Here is a 22,106-nt window from a genome sequence, read left to right as displayed (position 1 = left end):
TTGCCCTTATTATTATTACTATTACGTAACAAACACGAAGGAGAATCGAACCTATAAACTTGAAATGAAGGTAACCATAAAGAGATGTCTCTACCATGGACTAAGTAGAAAAATGCATATCAATTTCAACATTGTGACAAATATAACTTGATACAATGGTTACAACCATTAGCATCTATATTCTCAAAAAATGAACGGCCACTTCAACTTTAAACGCGTGCATGTTAAATATGGATGTTACCCTCTCTTTCCATTAAAGTGTTTCGAATGTTAATTACACTAACTTCGTGAAGTTTTTTGATCAATAAATATATGCAAAGTTTGAAATATCGATGTCGACGAAAATATTGATGTCTCAATTTTACGAAAATTTCGATGGATATTTGAAAAATTTATAAAAACAAAATAATAATAATAATAATTTTAAATTAGCAAATAAATATTTTATGGTTTTCAAACAAGTTAATATGTCTATTCTTTACCTTGGTGCCATCTTGATGATTATTTGTGTTTTGTGGGTTTTCTACGATATAATAGATATATTGATTCATTCTCATGTCGATGTGAACCTATGAAAATGTGAAAATATCGATAAAAATATCGGCATTTCGACGAAAATTTAATACTATGTATATATGTGACTTACAAATTACTCCACACTATCAATAAATATCTTCATTAAAGTGATTTAAATGTTAATTCCACTACACTAAAGTTAACACCTTTAATCAATACATATATATAAGTTACATATATTAATTGTTTTGCAACTGAACATATCTTTCTACCTTTTTTTTCCCACAGTATCTATAAATAACTTAGAGATTTGCATTGAATAAAACACAAATGCATTAGAAAACAAAACTAAAAAAAACCAAAGACTTAGCAATGGCAAACGGAACTAACACAATGGGAGCAATGGTAATTCTCTTATTGGCAATAAACTTGGCAACCTTAGCTCAACCTTCCATGGCAGACGACGACTACAATTCACCGATATGGGATGGGTGGGTGGACGAGGATAGAGGAATAAATCTACGACCATGTTTGGATATGATGAAGAGTGCAAAATGTCAAGTAGAACTTTACAATTACCACTTCAATATAAGCAAGAAGGAATTAGATCTATATTGTTGCGTCTTCGTCAAAGTCATGGGGAAGAAATGTGCTCAATCTTTTACTGGTTGGTACAAGTTTCCTGGTTTGGAAGTCTATGAGCCTAATCCTATGAAGGTTTACAACAATTGTGTTGGAAGACTTGATGCTCTCCCTCCCACACCATTTTAAACCCTTAGAAGTTACTTCTATGTTTACTTTATAAATAAATAATACATCAAATGTATGTATTAAGGTCTTAGAACCATATTTTTAAGTAAAGCATTTTAGAACAAAACTTTAATCAACTCTTTTCTAAATTTATAATCACATAGTCATGATTCAACCAATTGATTCAAATTACTTAAGCCTCTCTAGTAACTGTTTCGTTTTTTGTTTTTCATTTTTGAAAATTAAGCATATTTTCTCTCCATTTTTTATAATGATTTGCAACTTTCTTAAATACAACGATTGAATTCTTAGTCAAATTCCAAATAAATAAATTTAAAAACTATTTTTTTTTTCAAAATTTAGTTTGATTTTTTAAACTATTGATAAAAAAATAGATGACAAAGAACGAAATTTGGAAGTAGAAGTAGTATCTATAAATTTAAGTTTCAAAAACAAAAACCAGAAACCAAATTGATTACCAAACTAGGCCTTAATTGTTTTCTATCCATTGATCACATCCTACAATATGATTTAAGTCTTTGCGCTACTTGGAGTAAAATGGGTCTTATTTCTGAATAGACAGAGAAACATCGTTTTATGTTTTAAAAGGGAAAAACCCAAGAAATTATCTATGAATATTAATATAATATCAACTTCTTCAATACTCAATTAAAGTAATTACCTGTCAAATCGAGCATAGTTCAATTAACATACAGATATATTAACATTCGAGAGGTCTATAGTTCGAATCTTCTACCATCTATTATAGTAGCCTTACCCTTGGAAAATACATCAAATCTCCCAAAAGAAAAAAAGGATAAAAGTGCAAAACAATACATGATACAAAACTCAATCTCTAAACATTATTCAAACTTTATTGCTATACAATGCTAGGCTCTCATATACTTGGAAAAACCTGTGCAAGTAGAAAGAAACTAAGAGAAGTACATTCCTATATATTTTGTAAATGAAACCCTACACATAACTCATGTACACAACCACTGCAAAGCACATCTCTAACTACAGAAAGAATGTGATCCAAAGAATGGAGTAAGATACAAGTTATCAACAAAGCTCATGAGCTACATGTTCTCCAAACACAATCTTGTTAGCCAAATAGCCCGAATCTTGCTTTTATAAAAGATTAAGCTCTTTGGGTTTTCCGTGCAATATTTGTTGCACCAGAAAGCTACTCCAAATTATCTTTGTTGATTTAAAGAATCCTCCATACGCAACATTGAACATCGAACATCGATTCGAGGCATATGAAAGATTAGATAAATTCTCACCACTAAAGCTGTATTTAAGCTACTGATGAAAAATCAGTATACATCCATTGCTACTTCCTCATTTTCGATCTCTGCATCTGTAAATGTTAGAGCTCGCTGTAGCTTACGGGGACAGAAAACCTCGACCTCGGCCACATAGGTGGCTGTCACTGGTCTATGATCAGAGAATTTAATTTCAGTTCTCCTATAATTGCACAATTTCAATCCCTTTCCGTATGAAAGTATACGGTCACACCTGAAAATGCAGCAAGCAAACAAGCAGCATTTAAAACCTTCCTGGGGGTGCATAGATCTATCTTCCCAGTTTGTGAAAATTCAAAGGTTAAATTTGTATATTTTAAATCAGCCCAACATATTTCGACAAGAAAAAAGCCTTGAGTGCGCCTTGAGCTGCAGTATGCAGCCCAAACTGGGCAGATTATTTTTTTTTAATAAAAGTTATGTTTATTCTTTTTATTAATGAAAATGGGCAGAATGGGATTAGATACAGTCTAATCCTTGCCCTTTCAACAAATACATGTATTTTAACCGAGGATGTCCAGAGAATAAAAATTACACAAAAAATGGATATCAATGCATTTGTAGATTGCATAAAAATGACCATCTACATCTAAATAAAATCAGATGTCGAAATCAACATGTACTGCAATAATAAAAGCTTACCATGCTGGAGTACGCCTTCCAACTTTTGGATCTTCGCCGTAATACTTCTCTGAATTGTTCTCGTATTTATAGGTCGGAGCAAAAGTTAGGTTTCCCTCAGTCCATCCATCAAATGCACGACCCTTTTTAAGCTCCCACAATAACTGACAAAATGTAAGGAAAAAACTCAATGAACAAGTAGGCATTTTGTCACATCATTCACAGTTTGACACAAATTAACCATATTCCAGAGCCCCTGCTTAAGCACTTCCCATCTCCTTGAAGCACTACAATAAAGAACTAGCTAAGTAATTGCTTTTTCCAGCTGACAACAGATAATGTCTGGAGAATCCTAGCTTTTGAGCACAAACTTCAGTTTCCAAAGCACAGATCAAAAAAGAATTAGACTGAAATGCCTTGTACATGGCTTTTGAGTCCAACAACGGGTAGAGGAATTTTTTTTTTTTTTTTAATAGAAACAACAACTTTCATTGAGAAAGAACCAAAGAATAGCATACAAAAAAACAAATCACAAAAGAGAAAACCCTCCACAAAAGAGAGATGTTACCTAAAGAATAGTTACAAAAAAAACTTTGAAACCAAAGCCCAAAACAAGATATGAAACTTCACTAAGGACCAAACTTCACTAGGTTCCTCTCACCCCAAATATCCCACAACAAAGTACACACCTCAGGAAACCACAAAAAACGGCCTCCCTCTAAAAGGCGGATTGAGGAGGAACTCTCCGATCGAGAGCATGGTCGAGAGCATGTCATAACGAGTTAAATTATGCTCATGTTAGCATTTTGTACATAACTTTTAAGCAATTACATACTACATTTTTAGCAAAGAAAATATTTTTCTTTTCTTATTCACTTATTAGAAGGCATTATTTTGATTGATTATGGAAAGAAAGAAAAACTAAGAAAATCTAGAAAGGCCTGGAGTTCAGGTGTCGTCTATTTTGAAGTTTAGTTGGGATGCATACACCCCAAGGCATTTGTGTTTCATAAAAAATAAATACAACCCAAGACATTTAGCTTTATGAAAGTACCTGGTCATTCTCAGCTAATTTGGACCACTCTTTTCTCGAGATAAGCTCTCTTGTCTTCTCATAAGACAAGTTGATGCGGTAATTTAGATCACCCAACCAGATTATCCGCCTGCAAATGAAAGAGAATGAGTTGTCAGAGCATTACCATGGACAACCCATGCGGCTAGCAAAACATACAAGGACTGATCATTAATCTCCAGAAATAATTACATTAATATTCGTTGACAAAAATATGACCTAATGCTACAATTTTTTTAAGAATAAATCAAGATGATAGAACTGCATCATCAAAACCTAGCAACACAGCATTGCAGCTGTGTCGCATTACTGCGTCTTTGGAAAATCGGGAGAAAGAATATCTAGTAACATGCAGGCTATCAAACCTTAGATAGCAAGAACAAAAAGAATTTATATTTGAGAAAGAGCATTCAGTATTATGAATCTCGGTTATCGAAATCAACACATGGCCAATTCAGTCTAAGTCGATTATTATTGCATTGTTTGCTTTAAGTCGAGATGTTCCCGCCCTTTACCTTCTAACTACGATTGTTCTGAGATATTTAAGAACGGTTGAAATAGTCCTATAGTTATTTTTTGTTCTTTCGTTTGGATAAGAAACAATTATTTTCCAAAATAGAAACATGTACTATAAGGAAAGACTGGAAGTTCAAATTCCACATAAAGCCTAAAAGAAATTTCAAAAAGATCTACAATTAGTGGATAACAAAACGACAGAAGTACAAAACTCTCTGAGTGTCACAGGCATATATCGACTTGCGCCCTATTCTAAATCTAATGAAGGTTCCACATAAATGGAAAAATAAGTATCTGGTGATTAGGAAAAGTCATCTTTTTTGGAAAGTACATGTTAATTTTTTTTAAAATACCAAGACCTTTCGCACATTACAGTTGCTGATCATGCAGGTTACCTTCATTAAAGTAAATCTCCTAAACAGGAATATAGAAGAGGAAAGAAACATTTTTCCTGTCTGATCTCGAGAAAGAACGAAATTCATATGCATTGGTCTAATTCAATGACCTAAGCTCTGATCCAAAGGCAGAAAATATACAGTATGAGACAAATAAGAAGGTTGGGGTTCTATTTCAAATAAATGCCCGAAGAGCAAGAAATAACTGAAACAAATCGATTAAGTAGGGCTCCAAACCGTAGCTTGACTGGTGTAAATTAAAATCTCTTCCCCACGTAAGCCTTCTAAGAAAACTGTCATGTCATGCTTACAGGGAATATGTATAGTTCACGTGCAGATACTAAAGTAGGAAAATAATACTTCAATGGCCACGTCATGCATATAGGAAATATGGATAATTAACATGGGGGATAGAAGAAGAAGCTAGACAAAACCCAATTAGATATGAAGATATTAATAGGCATCTTGTGTATACTCACTCGTGGTCGTGGATTATTTTAGGAAACCCAATACCATTAAGTGGATGGAATTGAGTTCTTCGATGTATTTCACTCACGTCAGCATTTCTTTTAAGTTCATCTCCCTCCTTTTCACCTGAAGTCAGGTGAGTGCATATAAAGCAAAATAGGGTCTGATATATGGACATGCTGACAGATATGGATCCCTGAAGAAGTAGATGCTTTGATCAATTATAAAGAGACAACTAGAACTATGAATTCATGATGCATTATGAGCACAGTATAGATGGTTATACTTAAAATAGTTTGGCTTAATGTAACAAGAAACAAGCCAGGGCAACCAGAAGAAAATCCAAACTATCTAACCATTTAAATATCTTTTTCATTGAAGAAATTAACACAAACAAATACTAGTCATTTCCACTATCATTTTTCATCCATCTCTGCTCGCATCTCAAGGTACCAGCACCAATATACGATATAATATTGCATTGCATTAAAACTCTAGTAAAAGCCAAGACAACATGAAGTTATAAGAGAATTCACAAGATTGCATAACAAGCTAACTACAACAGGATCAATAGATTAACAAACATTAAAGAACAATGAAAAAGGGAGCGAACCTTGTTGCCAATGTAGCCCATTACACCAACACCAACAGTAGATACATTTACATTCTGAATGTGCCTTCGCAAACTCCTACGAACCCATATTGTGAGGAAAATACCAACCATTTGTTTACTTACTATTCTAACATATGAGGGTCTTCTCTTTCGTTTTAGGAGAGACTCAAGATCAATTTCTCCAAGCAAAGCAATCCCTGATGGCATTTCATTCATGGTTGACTTGAAAGAATTATATGCAACAAAGGACTTGGATGTTTTAAACGATCTTATTGATTTAAATGAGTTAGGTCTCTCTAAAACATTGTGGGGTAGTAAGTGTAGTGGAGGCTCGGGCCAACACAGACCAATCCTTTCTGACCCACTAAGCATTTTAGTTAGTCTTCTGTTCTGTAGTAAGACAGCCTCGTCATTCTCTGTGCTGTCTTCAGTTCGTAAGCAATTTAACCGATCCAATCTCTTTGGAGAAGAATATTGCCTCACTAAATCCTGTTCTACAAGTATCCCTGATTTGGTATTTGCAGAAAGTTCAGAAAGTGGGAATTTCAAGCTTAGATTTGTATCACCTACTAGTCCATCGACATTTTCCTTGCCAAAGAATTCTTCATCACATGGATGCACTTCCTCACCAATGTCACTATCACTTTCCTGCAGAATCTCCTCCTCTAAATCTGGGATGTCGTCAGATGGCTTAAACTTTGATGGAGATGGTGGATCACTAAAGCACTTAATCTTGGTTGTAGCAGGTCTAACCCTATTCAATGTTTCGCGGATAATATCTTCCCACCTTGCAATTGGGCGACTGTCTTCAGCACCAAATATATTTCCAGCATTCAATGGGACAATCTCCTGGAGACTGAAAAGGCAAAGCAGAACTAACTATTAATAACAATTAACAAAACACGAGAAAAACATTATAAGATAAATACATGGAACAAAATGTACCATAACTAATTACATCAATCTAGATATTTTTTGCTCAAATTGATCAATAAATATAATTCAAGATAATAGCATCATATGATCTGGAAGTCCAAAATTCAATCATTAAGAAAGCAAAAATATATTTTTTTAATGAAAACAAGCGATAGAAAGAAAGACAAAAAACTCACCCAAGGACATAGATATCAGCCGGCTCATTGGTATCTATCCAGCCATCAATATCTAGATCTTCAGGAGGTAGTTTTCCTCCAACATTCCAAGTCCCAACACATATTCTGAAAGAAGATAAAGTAAATAGCTCAACTCAACAGAAAGAAATACTAATCTAACTTTTCCAAATTACTATAATTTCCAAATGGTCAATCGTACCTGAGTTCTTTTGTGTTGATATATTGTGTCCTAAATGTTTCTGAATTTCTTCTTCTCAACCTCGGCAGCACATCTAAAGTTTGAAGCAATTTAATGATAAGTCAATGAATTGAGATAAAAAGAAATTAGAGTTCCTCTACCAAAAAGCTGAAGAAGTTAAAAAATAGTCAGGTCCTCTAGAAATTGCCTACTCCCCCACCCCAACAAACACACACAAATAGAACTTTGGCGGCAATTTATACAGCTGAAAGCTACCCTCATCTTAGGAGAAAAGCATAACGTTATGCATCCTAGATAAAGAGAACGAGAGCATGGAACTCTGGAATTTGGATTTGATGGTCAAATAGAGCTTCATTTTCTTAGAGAAATATGATCATATATTAAAGGCAACAATTATCTTGCACGTACAAATAGCTTCAAGTAAAAGAGGGAGATGGTGAGAAGTTGAGGTTAAAGTAGTCAAACAAAAAGGTATGTATCTGCTGAAATCTGACAGTACTTGATTAAAAGGAAAGGAGTGTCCAAACACTCGCAATGAACATCCGGAAAAAGCCATTTCCTTAGTTTGAAGATTATCAAATTGCAAATAGAAACAATTATGAATTTATTTCAAAATTTTGAAGATATATCAAATTTAATCCATTACTCTTAATAGGGAGAATAGGTTGCAATAAATTTTCTTTGCACACTGTATCTTTGCCCTAGATCAATTTCTGTTCTCAAACATCTTAAGTAAGTTAAAGCACATCTTCCTGTCAGAGTCTTCAAATGTCAATCTTTTGGAACGTACTTCAAGTACATTTATTGTAATTAAGAGAAATGTAAAGGGAAAGCTAATGTACTTCAAAATTTACCATTAGCATCAACCAGTGGTTCATCTCTGTTACTGTTGTCTACCTTAAAGCGTGATTCTCTTCCCCTAAAACGACATTCTGCTAAAAGCAATCAAATATTCAAATCAGAACACGAGGCATTCCCAAAATAGCATACTGTATTGCATTAAACTCATGAAGATTCAATGAAATTCTCACACCAAGCACAGAAACCTAAACCAAAAACACGTTGCATTTTCGCTACCTTAACAATCACGCAAAACGTGGATATCAAGTATCCCATAATTCTAAAATACTCAATCAATTTCAAGGGTTTAGAAGCGTCACCTTCAGTCTCAGAATCGGAAGAATTCACATCTTCATCATCTTCGGTATCGGCACTGTAATCCGACTCTTTAGCGCTGATATTGAGCCATTTGCGCAAGACCACTCTCGGCCAGAAAAGCTGTAGGCAGGAGCAACCGAAACAACATATTTCAGCCCATGTTCTCTGCAAATTTCCTCATCTTCTCGAAATTAACAACAAAAAAATCAAACAAACAGCGAGAAAAAAGGTAGAGGGAGAGAGAGAAGAAATTGAGAGAGTTAAGTACCTGAGGTTGATTCTTGGAATTGTGCCTCATCTGTAAGCTAGCTATAGAACTAAGAACAGAGAAATAGAGAGGAACAAGGAAGAATAACGAAGCAAGAGCTTGAGTAGTTGACGAATGAAGAAGAAGAAGAAGAATGCGTCTAAACGAGCAGCCAGTTCTGATTCGGCAGTTATGCGCTGGGAGAGTGGATGTATGACTTTCTCGTTTTCAGATGCTTTTATTAATTATAAAGAATTTTGTGAAACAACTGTAATTACCAATAATTAATAATAAAAAAAATAATCCACAATTATTTTCTACATTTAGAGGAAAATTGCTTTAAATATGTATTTTAAGCCTTGTTGTTAGAGTATTTTCTTAATTAAATCTTTAATATTTAAAATATTTTAATATAGTGTTACTGAACTTAGTTTGAACTTAGTTCAACCATAATTGATATGACCTTCTTAAAATTCGATTTCTCATCCTGCAATTGTTTTACTAAAATTTTTTTTAATATAGTCTCTGTTATTCCAAATTTTACGATTATATGACCTTTTTACACATTCTTCTTACTTATTTTTTGGAATACTTTAATCCATTTGCTAAGTGTGGTGAGGTTGGAATGCATAGTGATTAGTGATTTTGTGATACATCCAAGTATTGCTCTAAAAAAATATCTCATAAATGCTCTATTTCTTTCTCTCGTAAATCTCTCCTTATTCTTGTGAGTGGAGTGTTCAAATCTTCACTATTCATATTCGTAATACTAAAAAAAACCATTGTGAATTAGTCTGACAGTCAACAAAAGTTACAAATGTAATAATAACGGTTACCTACTTAAAATATGAATTTTGGTATCTAAATATTTCATAAATTTGGACGCAAATTGTTCTATATACTAATATGACAGTCACAAAAAAAAAATTAAGGAACTATAAACCAAAAAAACCATCAATATTAGTTATTACATTATATAAAATAAAAATATAATTTCTTACAATTTTTTTTGTAAAATTAAATTTCATATGTTAAGTTACAAACCAATCGAAAACAATTAAGAAAAAAATTTGGGACTAAACTTGATTGTATTTATCTATTGTGCGATTTTTGTTGTACCTAATAAAAAATTATCATGTGATAATTTATTTTTTTAAAGAAAAATTACTTTTTAATGTGTAAAAGTTATATGGCTAATTATGAGCTGAAGGGGAGGGGGGAGAAAATAAAGTAAGTAAATAAATGATGATTAAGAATTATTGAGGTTGGCTTGTTATTGGTGGGGCCAGCGGGATTAAAGATGACGGTCTTTTGAATATTGATTTTGTAAAGGGTCAAAGTTGAAGAGGTGAGACACACAGGCTGCTTTGTTATTGGGCGGCAGATGGCGGGCAAAGAGCCACACACCTCCCGCTTTTCCACGCGGGAGATTTAGAAGATGCTGGAAGACCATTCCACCATCACGTGGATTGCGCCACGTGGCATATATCTTGCCCTTTACCCTCCCTCTTCAATCGTGTGGCTCTCCTTGATTTCCACCCCGACTTCATTTTTTTTTTTCTTTTCTACTATAATAAATAAAGAAAAGTACCGAGATGTTCTGGCTGTATTATGGTTGGCAAAAATCCTCTCAATCTGTAAAATTAGATCTTCAAAAAGGAGAATGGAGCAAAGACGGGAATTGAATAGAATTAAATTACAAATTCCCAAATATGGAGATGGGAGTACATTTGCATCCCAACCCTACCTCGCTCCATTGCAAATTCTACACTGTACCTATTTGTTCAGTAAAAAACTCTCACATATTTTTCGAAAGAATAATTTGTTTAATTTCTTCTTTTGTATATTAAAAAATGGGAGTATAAAATTATATGTGGTTTAGATTGTACCTAATCATTATCCAATAAATATTGTTGTTAGAACTTTAATTAGAGAGTTATCATGTTATTAAATTTATATGTTTATATATCAATGATTTCACATTGATATTTTAATTAATTCATTGAGAAAAAAAATTGTTACTGGAGTGAATATAATCTACCCAATAAACCTTAATCTAAATATTTTCTTTGTACTTTTGACTTTATAATTTTTTTTAACAAAATATTTTAAACCTTCGATTTAGTCCTGTTTGAATCTTTTTCTTTCTGGCAAAGGTACAATTTGACCATTTTTTTTTCTATATAACTAGTTTGAGATCATTTTGAAAGTGTAAAAATAATTATGGAAGGCTTTTTTTTATAAATAAATTATGGAAGAAATTTAAATGTTAAGTTGATTGATAAGATAAAATATTTGTTAATTTAGTTAAATCATTTTTCAGTTTACAATTATTAGTGTAAATTAGTAGTAATTGATATTTACTACCTCTTTTACCGATATACAATTTAAAAGAAAGACAAAGCACTATAAGAGTAGAAATTTTATTATTTTGACATCTAAATTTCCAAGAGACTAGGTAAAAATTTCTAACTTTTCATTGATAATCTAATATGTTCTCATAATTTGTGTCTATTCGACAAATATCATATTATATAAACTTATCTTCAACTAAGTTTATAACCTAAGCTAAAAAATAATTAAGTTTATAACATTAATGAAAAGTATTTTAAAGTAAAAGTCTAACGGTCTCCTGTATCAAATTTAAATGTCTTTCTCATTATGAGATATATTCTTGGTTTACTTCACTTTATTTTGCACGTTTTTAATGGTACACTTGTGATATCATAATATGGTTAAAAATATACATTGAGACTACCATCATGATAAATATTGGTTTTTTTTATTATTACTATTTTATTATCGATGCTAGCTTTATTTCGAAAATAAAAAGTTGTTACATCTACATAAAATATAAATTCCACTAATCAAGAATATAGATATCTCAATTGAGATTAAAATTTTGAATTTTCAACTAAAAAAAATGTGATTGGTTGTGATGCCATTGTTAGATGTAAATGCACATTTAATTCATGCCTTACAGTACCACAGAAAATTTTGTTGGGACTGTTTATGTTTCAACATCTTCAACTGTCATTATTTATTGTTATTGCCTTTTTTTTTCCCAGAAATTGTCATTATTTATTTTGTTGACTTTAAAAAATTATAGTTTTTACCGTTAAAAAGGTATAGAATTGATCATCTTTTGATTTGTATCAGCCACCATGTTGACTTTATTGTCACTCCATTATATTTGAAATCATCTCAATTTTTTAATTGAAAGGAAAAAAATTACCGTTTTGGTCAGTTTAATTTATTTCTAAAATTCGAGTTTAATTTTTACTTGGTCAAAAAAATTTAAAATGTTATACTTTTACCTTTTTTAGAGATGAAATTTTTACCTTTAAACTTTCAGTTTAGTTTTCGTTTGATTCCTATATTTTAATATTTTATATTTTTACCCTTAAACTTCTACCAAGGCTCATTCAATTGTTAGTTAATTGATTTAAAATAATTATAATGTTAAATTTTTAATTAACTTTAATAATGATGAAAGATTAGTGGAAACTAATTTGTTATAATTAATGTAATTATTTTTCACTAATTAATGTATATTAATATCAAGAACTAAAGTGGCATTTAGAATAGGAAAAAAACGAGTAAGGTTAAAAATATGATTTTCAAAGTCCTAATAACCAAATTAAAATAAAATTCTAGCAATAAAACTCAACCATCACAAGTAAAAAGTAATAATTTGAAACTTAAAAATTAAATATAAATTAGATCGAAAATGTATTGAGGAAAATATGGTTCTTTTCACTGTTAGCAATTAACTTTAGAAAAGAACAATACAAAATAATTAAATAAGTTGAAATAAGATTTTAACAATAATTTGGTAAATTGAGTTGAACTAGACAGTGCTAAAAGCAACGGTCGTATTTATTATGATAAACAAAATTACGACAGAGTAAGGACGCTTTTAAAACGTTGCTCCAAATAAATAAATAATTAAATAATTAATTAAAATTAAAAGAAGAAGAAAAAAACTTCTAAAGCAGACTTCTCCTAAATTAATAAAATAATAATCAAATAATCAAATCAATAAATTAATCACATCATCCCAGTTACATAGTTTAAAGATTAATTATAGGAAAGGCTAGTTTTACAAAAATTTAAAAGAGTTGGACATCTTTAAATTTTAGATATGTTCTTTTATTAATTTTTTAAATTAACCTATAAATACTACTTCCACCTTTAAATTTCTTCTTTTGTTATCTATTTTCTATCAATAGTTTAAAATATGAAGTCAATTTTTTAAAACAAAAAAATATATTTTAATTTTTTTTTTTTTTTTGAAATTTGGCTAAGACTTAAATCATTTTACTTAAGAAAGATGCAAATTGTTATTAAAAAAAAATGAAAATAAGTTTAATTTTTGAAAATAAAAAATTAAAAACAAAATTAAATAGTTACGAAACGGAATCGTAATTATTTTAGTTTTTTTAAAAAATTATTTTATTATTTTATTATACATATTTTTATTTAAAGAATGACTATTCTATTATATGGTCTAAAATACATAGATTTGAGATTCGTTTCAAGTATGTTTCGAAAATTGTTAATTCTTATTTTTATTTTTTAATTTTAAAAAAAATAAAACAGAAACTTTTAGAACTTTGAAATAATTCCAAAAAAAAAAAAAAAAGAAAAAAAAACTTTAAACATAATGGAAATTGCTTGTAGATTACTTTTCCAGGTGGAATGATATTTACTTCGGAGTTAAGAGACCAAGGAATATTGTGATGTCATAACTACACGATTTTGATTAAAAAAGGAAAAACAAAAATAATTTTGCTTTTCCTTTTTAGAATATATTAAGTGAAAAAAATTATATCTTCAACCTTCGACATCGATAATATAATTATTATTGTGATTGATTTATGTTCATATCAACTAACAAAATTTTATTTTCAAAGCTTAACAACCAAATTTATTTAATAATAAATATTTTGTAAAGTTTAGGCTTTTTGGCCCATGAGACTTTTTCTATAGCTTTCATCTTCCACTTGTAAGAGCACAACAAAGACAAGCACATGACATGCTCAATCTTATATTGTTCTATCAAAATCATTAGAATCTTGACAATATTGACTCTATTGTATTGATTTTGTTAATGCCTATATTTTAAATGGCCCATATGCCTCCCTTTAATTAATAAATCAATTGAAAATCAAAGATAATATTTTTTAAAGATTAAAATAAAATAATAATATTTTTTCTAAAAAAAAAATGACTTGAAGGTTAAGGTATCAAGCTTTAAATTGTGAATCCAAAAATATGGCATACCCTATGTGAGGAGGTACAAATGTCTGAACAACTCAATCTCTACTTGAATTTATTTATATAATTCAATATTTTACTTATATATTTTCTTCTTTTTTTATATAAATTATATGTTTACTTATATATTTTCCTTTCCATTTAGTAATTCAATTTAAATATAAGAGATATAGAAATATATAAGTTTTTTAATATAGCAACAAATTTCAACTTAAAAATACCATGTTATTTTCATATGGTAGGTTCGCATCTTCATAACTAATTATTTAATATTAGTAGATCTCACGTCATTTTTAAAATGATGTTGACTTGGTAAATCATAAATAGAATGAGTTCTCCATACTCTAAGAAATTATCCATATTTCATTGTTTATCTCTAAATTTAGTTTGATTTCTATTTAATTATTAGGTTTTCAAATATTACATTTTTACTCTTGTTTTTAGTTTAATTTTTATTTGATCCCAATGTTTCGGTATTTTATAATTTTACCTCTAAGTTTTAATAAATGCTCACTTATGGTCTTTCATGTTAATTTTCAGTCAATTAATTTTAAATAATTATGATGTGACATTTTTTAATTAATTTTAATTGTGATGAAAAATTAGTTAAATCTGATTCCAATATAATTAAGTTAATTCGTTTAAATTAATCAATGAACATTAAAAACCATTAATGTGTATTTAGTATAAAAAGATCAACGGCAGAAATGTTAATATTGAAATCTAAAAATCAAATGAAAATAAAACTTTAAAATCAACCATAAAAGTATAACAGTATAAAATTTAAGAATCAAATAGAAATTAAATTCAATATTCAAAGGTAAGAATGTAATATTTTAAAACTTAGAGTTCAAATAAAAATTAGAATCAAAATCTGGAGACCAAAATAATCTTTTTCCTTAATTTTTAAATTGTATCTTCAATAAATTAGGGATTGAAATCGAATTATTAACATTTAAGATATCCGACTTCCCGTTATAATTTTAAAATTAGTACCTTTTTTCCCTAAAATATAGGGAAAAAGAAGTGTGGGGTATGGGGGAATTTACTATTGTGATTGTGTTGCCAAAAAAGGGACCGCAACCCATTTCTAAAGGGATGGCCCTCGTGTTAGAGAAACCAATACCGTTTTCTTGTCTTTTTTTTAAATAAATGTCTTTAAGGCATGTCAGCATTGAACTCCAAAGATAACATAGTAATAATGAGGAGGTTTCAAAAAATTGAATGATTCTAAAAAAATCAATCAATCTAACTTAATTCGTACAATTTGGATTGAGATATTAACTCATTTAGATTAGTTTGAATTTAAATAAATAAAAATTTAATAGGTTTGTTTGGTTTATAGATTCACCTGATATAGTCCAAACCAATTCAAACTTATTATTAAGTTTAAAATATATTTTTTTAACTTATATATCAATTATTTATCCATATATTGATTTTAACTTTATTTAATTTCATTATTTTTTTAATAATTTATTCTCCAACAACTTTTAGAAATAGTTTCTTAGTATTTTGAAAAGAAAATTTTCATTATATAAATTCAAATTGAGTTGTTAACTTGTTGATCATAATTTAATATATGAAAATAATTAATTCAGATTTTTACATATTTATATTTTACTTCTTTCTAGAGAAAAATTTTAAATAAATGATCTGAGTAACTCAATCCAAATATTTCATAGTTGGATTGGATTGAGTTCTTCTTTAATAAATGTTATTTGAATTGAAGAAATTTGTAACTCAAATAATTGAACTAAATTGGATTGAAGGACTTTTTAGACAATAAAAAAAATTTAGAAAGAAAAGAAAAAAAAGGAAAATTGAGGCGTCTCATTTTCAGCAAATAAATAGCCGACTAAGTTGTATATGCATGTGCTAGAGAGAGAAGCCATGTTTTTGTTTTTGTTTTTTAATTAAAAAAGGAATCTATGTTTCTATACATTTTAGAACCCGACGCTTTCATATATAGTACAACAATTATAACCATATATTTTTATAAAAAAATTATAAAAATGTAGGATAGAACTTTCGACTTATAGGGATAAAAAGACTGTTTTAATTATCATTGAGCTAAATTCATTTCGATATTTAGAATTTTACAAAAAAATATTTATTTGGTCCATAGGTTTTTGGTTTAGCCTCTATTTAGTTCCTAAATTTTAAAATGTTTTACAATTTGTCCTTTTCAGTTTTGAGCTTCATTTAATTTAATCTCTAAGTTTCAGGCTGTTACAATTTTATTTTTGAGACTTGAATTTTGTTTCAAGTCTATCATTAGCTAGGCTTCAAAATGTATATTTTTAAATTTGATTTTTAACTAAATACTCACCTTCAATTGTTAGTGTCAATATGTGTATCGATTTTTTTTTAAAAAAAATATTTAATTTTTACTAGTTCTCATTACTATTAAATTAATTTTAAATTAATCAATAGATATCAATGTCAAAACTGTCAAAATTGAAAATAAATATTCAATGAAAAGTAGAAGTCAAAAATATAAATATCAAAATTTAGAGATTAAATTGAAATAAAACTGAAAACTTAAGAGACTAAACTATAACATTTTGAAATCTTAAGAACCTAAATTGAAATCACTCCAAATTTAAATATAAAAAATGTAAATGTAAGCATTTTGAAAGTTAAGGACCAATTAATATATTTTCCCTTAAATCTATAAACTGGAAAATGATATTCTTTAGTTTTTAGTATTAGTTCTAATAAAATTGTATTGGGAATTGTCCTAAAAGAAATTGTATTGTGAATTGAATTGTTATATTATTTTATTTAAAAAATGGGTATAATATGTGGTTTAAATTATAAAAAATGTCCATGAATTTTGTACTCTGTGTCAAAAATGTCTCTGATGTTTTAAAAGTTTCAAAAATATCCCTAAACTGTCAAAATGAGTTCAAAAATACATTTACCGTTAGTTTTGAATGGAAACCATTAAAATTTTGTTTAAAAAATACTCATGAACTTTTAAAAATTTCAAAAATACCTTTAAACTTTAAAAAAATATTAAAAAAACACCCTTCCCGATATATGGATAGAAACCGTTAATACCGTCTTACCTCTTTATTTTCCATCTTTTTATCCTCTCCCTTCTTCAATACAATATTACTCTCCTTTTTGTTAACTATTTGACACTTGTTTATCCAAAATAAATAAAATTGCACACTTTAATTAAGGTATATGAACTATACTAAGAAGAAAATTAATAAATAAAGCACCAAATGATTTTAAGACTTGACAATTTTAACAAAATTGTATGATAGTAGTCGTGTGTTAATAGTCAAATACATTTCTTATTTGAATATTTATTTTGTTGATATATTTTAAGAGGGGATTTTGATTTTGGAATTTTGTAGAATTTTGTGGGGTTTTATGTTTTGACTTAAAATTTTGGTTGTTGAAAAAAATAATGTAAACTAAGAATTGAAAATTTAAGAGAGATATGAGAGTAACTATGTGAAAAATGAGGATATCTATGTAATTTTTTAAAAAAATTGGTCCTTTTAGTTGAAAAGGAGGATATCTATATAATGAGGTTATTTATGTCTTGTTTTTAAAAATTTTTAATTGAAAAATGAGGATATCTTTATAACTTCAAACAAATTGATCACCATATTAATGATAAGAGCATTTTTTTAACCTTTTGTTTTAATCTTTAAAGTTATTTTTCTCGCAAGGAATCAACGGTTTTTGTTTAAATACTAATGGTGGAGTTATTTTTTTAACTTTTATTAAGTTAAGGATATTTTTGAAAATTTGAAAGTTTAGGAGTATTTTTTAAACAGAACTTTAATGGTCTTCGTCCAAAACTAATTGTATTTTTGAACTCATTTTGAAGATTTATAGATATTTTTTAAACTTTTAAAAATTTAGAGATATTTTTTATACAAAATGTAAAGTTAAGGGACATTTTTTATAATTTAGCCACACATATATTTCCACTCTACCATTTTTGAAAAATAAATGATATTTCAGAAAAATATATTTCAAAAAGGCAAATTGATGGACAAGAAGATGAAAACAGTACTTTAATTTCTTAATACTTTGTAAATTTTACTAAAAATAAGACAAGACAAAACTTTTATAATATTAATTTATGAAATCAGAAATATAAATTATTATTAAATGGAATTTTCATCAGTTTTTTTTTTAATTAATACAAGAAGTAAACAATCACTAGTTTTATGTTTTTTAAGCATTTATATTGTAAAATAGTCGTATTATATTAAAAGGAACAAAAATAGTATGTTTGTTAATATTAATTAACTATAATTAACAAAACTTAATGGCGTGTAATTATTTAAGTTTATATTGCTAAATCTAATTAATAAAAAAATCAATGGGCAAAAAAAAAAAAAAAAAAAAAAAACAGAAACTGACATCATTTACAAATCTAACAATGATTTTGTTTTTTTTTCTAAATTTTCAAACATAACTAAAATTTTAATCCAGTTTCCGTATTTTCTATTATTTCAATATTACCTTTATTTGTGTATTAGCAAACATATTTGATATGATTGTATATCCAGAGGTGACCTCAATTCAATTTGATGGTCAAACCAAATCAAATGGAAAATTTTAAATTTTTATATGCGAAGTGAAACCAAATCGATTTATCAGTTCAAATCGAATTGAACCAAACTGCATATATGCAATTTTTGGTTTGTTTCGGGTTTTTTTTTTTTTTTTTTTTTTTTGTTAAAAGAAACACAGGCTGAGAGAGATGAATTTTGAATGGAGGGAGATGAAGATGACTGTTTGGCCTGAGAGAGGGAGATAAGGGATCATAAGACCTGAGAGAGATTGAGAGAGACGAAGTAAAAAAGGCTGCTGGATAGATTGAGAGACGAGAGAGGGACTAAAGGGGTGGAGGGAGAGGGATTGAGAGACTTAGAGAGGCATAAACGCCGAATGGAGACGTCAGACGAGGGACTGAGGGAGATGAGAGAGAATCAGAGAGGAGGCCTGACCACCTAAGAGATATGAGACTGAGAAGATCAATCGAGAGGGGAGATTGAGCTGCTGCAATTGAACCTTGAACTTTTATATATATATACGGTTCGATATGATTTTTAATTCACTTTTGAAACTAAAACCAAATCGAACCAAATCGAATATTTCGTTTTCATTGATTTTTTCAATGTAGTTCTTAAAAACGGTTTAGTTTTAGTGGTTTCAATGACCACTCCTGCGTGTATGAGTTATATAAATTATATTCCTTATATATAGTACATTATATTCATAATGTCATGATTTTATTTGTATTTTGTTAGATGTTGTGTGTTTGATTATGATGAATATTAATTTTTTTTTTTATCTCTTTTGGATATGAAGGTGTTTTCAGTCGATTATTTTGATTTTGTTGGTTTGATTTAAGTTTTGACATTATTTATGTTATTTTTTTTTAAATATTTAATTTTGATAATATACCTTAATTGCATTAATTTTAGCCTTCATTGGTTTTTTAGGGTCTAAAGCACTTTTTTTTTTTGGACTGTGGCTTAATAATTTTTTTTTCCTTGGAGAAAAGGTGGAGATATTAGGTAGAGCCTTAAAAACAAGTAGAGTTTTTATGTTGGGGCTATCTATATTATAATATTTTATTTTTCCACATAGATGTCCATTGGTTACATTTGCAAAAGCTTGTTAAAATGAATAATTATTATTTTTTAAAAAATAGTGAAAACTTTAATTAGTGGGACTTTCTTTTTTCTTTTTCTTTTTTCCTTTTACTTTAATATATTCGCGTCGGGCAAATCCATTCTTTAAGTCAAATTTTGATTTGAAGCATTACCACCACAGTTTGTAAATATTAAATTTTTCATACAACCACTACAAATTTAAAAAAAAAAAAAAAACACTTATCCTAAAAACATACAAAACGTATCACTTCAGAGAGGAAAGAATAAATCAAAACACATTCTATTTATATTTTGGCTAAATTATTGAAATTATTCCTAAAATTTGCCCCTTTTTTTTTTTTTTTTTTTTTTTTTTTTAATTTTAAATATCCCTATCCCTATACTTTAAAAGTTAGAGAGTAATTTTTTTTTTAAATTTTAAACATAAATTGGAAATTACAACGGCAGTGATAAAATAATAAGGTAAGCTATTTTTTCGTTTTGGATCATTACCACAACATTCAAGTACGTTTTTCTCGAGAAAATACTTACAAAATTTCTGCTAAAAAATAGTTATATAACGTTTACAAATGTTCGGAGTAATATTGAAATTTATAAAAATATAAGGATGTTTTTTTAAATAAATAACAAAATTTTAGGGTCTTTTCTTGACTTTAAAAAAGTCATTTCTTTTTTCCTTTTTCTTTGAAGGAATGAAAGAGGATTGCTTGCTGGTCCTTCTTTGCCATTTGAAACCATGAACCGGAAGAACCATTAACACTTTTCTTTAAAAAAAATGCCACAGAAAACAAATTAAAGGGAAAAAAATCAGCTAAACAAATTATTTCACTGAATTAAACAGAATTTATATGGAAAAAATCATTTAAAAAAAAATTATTGCAAATTAGACCAAGAATGAAGGATTTTGTAAGTAAAATATCTGAAAATTAAAACCAAGCGAAGAACAGAAAACAAAAAAGAAGATAAATAAGAATTCATCAGGATTACTGAGAATTAGATGAGTGTTGGAATGCGCAATATATCAAGGACAGAAGGGAAATAAAATCGCTAAATGTAAAAACAGTTGAAAAAAGGGTTCGATTGAAAATCATGAAACAGAACGAGTTTGGTATTACAAGTCGAACATGGATTTCTTGTTACGTTCCATTCCAAGCCCATCCCATTTCAACCAAACAAACTGACTCCGAGTGTTTTTGGTAATTTATAATTAAAACAAACTGAATTTTCAAGTTCAGAGGTAATAATCTAAAGAGAAAGTAAATGAATTTATTTTTAAGGGAAAGAGAAAGAACCTGGAATTATATGAACAGAGGCTGTGTTGTAATCTGCAGAATCTCTGAGGAAAGTGTTGTAATTAAGCTCTTTCTTTTGTTTCTTCAGGAAAATTGATGTAATTTGGAGAGCCAATTTGATTGTTATATAATATTGAAGAGAGAGGTTCTCAAAATTCGATGGGTCGCATCACAGTTTTGACAACAGGGACCAATATTTTATTCCGCCAATTATGTTGAACTTGAAAATTAAATTAATTATTATTATAATATTTTAGGAAAAAGTTAAGATATACTTTTAATTATTGTATTTTGTATCCAATAAATTGTATCTGGTTGGTTTTCTGTTTTCATTTTTAATAATTTAGTGTGTTTGTTAATTATTTGATAATTAATTTTTCATTTTTTAAAATTATGTTTGTTTTTTTTAAATGGTTGTATAAATAAATTTAAATTCATAACTAATAATCGTATCCATTTAATTCTTGAACTTTCGCGAGTATATCAAGTAACACTTCATTTTAGTAGATCATATTTAACAAACTGTAATGAAAATCGATATAATCATAATGGAAGTCTATTGATGGATCAATTGTAATGAACTTGAATCGCAAATGTAATTGGATTGTTTTTTTTTTTTTTTTTTATCGCGTTTAGATTTTTGATTACAACGATATGTTAATATTCATAATTTTTCTTTTGAAATAGTAACAATAATGGTAATGACAATGATAACGATAATGATACGATATAATTTTCAGACGCAATTGGATTAAACACGCTCCGCTCGTCAACCAGTTTACGTTTTTTATTACAAATTTAGAAGTGGGCCCATATGACAATACAAATACAGAACACAAGTAAACAACCCAAAGGTAAATAAATGAGACTCACATTTTATATTACCTTTTCACTGGAGTA

General features: G+C 28.6%; 1 protein-coding gene across 14 annotated transcripts; it reads right to left on the bottom strand.

Annotated features, from left to right (window-relative positions):
* Nucleotides 1-2,104: 2,104 nt before the first annotated feature.
* On the bottom strand, nucleotides 2,105-21,381 carry LOC120075315 (type IV inositol polyphosphate 5-phosphatase 3-like). Of its 14 annotated transcripts, none has more exons than XM_039028591.2 (11): nucleotides 21,207-21,381; nucleotides 8,999-9,047; nucleotides 8,733-8,850; nucleotides 8,427-8,507; nucleotides 7,573-7,645; nucleotides 7,374-7,478; nucleotides 6,262-7,117; nucleotides 5,660-5,844; nucleotides 4,252-4,360; nucleotides 3,219-3,361; nucleotides 2,105-2,790 (listed from the first exon to the last, which is right to left on the bottom strand). In XM_039028591.2, the coding sequence occupies exons 2-11, from the start codon at nucleotides 9,026-9,028 to the stop codon at nucleotides 2,589-2,591; spliced, it is 1,902 nt and encodes a 633-aa protein (XP_038884519.1). In that variant the 5' UTR covers nucleotides 9,029-9,047; nucleotides 21,207-21,381; the 3' UTR covers nucleotides 2,105-2,588. The 14 variants fall into 14 exon arrangements, with proteins under 14 accessions (XP_038884519.1, XP_090169046.1, XP_090169045.1 ...); XM_090312920.1 differs by having other exon boundaries at nucleotides 8,427-8,504; nucleotides 21,207-21,379; XM_090312919.1 differs by having other exon boundaries at nucleotides 8,427-8,504; nucleotides 8,999-9,174; nucleotides 21,207-21,371.
* Nucleotides 21,382-22,106: the final 725 nt, after the last annotated feature.

Source organism: Benincasa hispida, chromosome 4 (genome assembly GCF_027475165.1).
Source record: "Benincasa hispida cultivar pf3 chromosome 4, pf3_genome.v1.1, whole genome shotgun sequence".
NCBI classification, from domain to species: domain Eukaryota; kingdom Viridiplantae; phylum Streptophyta; class Magnoliopsida; order Cucurbitales; family Cucurbitaceae; genus Benincasa; species Benincasa hispida.
Note: the sequence above shows the minus strand (reverse complement) of the source record. Positions and strands in the feature narration are given on the sequence as shown.

Bases quoted from the DNA above. Each gene is read 5' to 3' on its own strand.
- LOC120075315 (XM_039028588.2), bottom strand. From the start codon at position 9,028: ATGAGGCACAATTCCAAGAATCAACCTCAG. The intron at 5,845-6,261 runs GTTCGCTCCCTT...CTACTTCTTCAG, and splicing joins TGGGCTACATTGGCAACAAG to GGATCCATATCTGTCAGCAT. The intron at 4,361-5,659 runs GTGAGTATACAC...TTTCATTTGCAG, and splicing joins AAAATAATCCACGACCACGA to GCGGATAATCTGGTTGGGTG.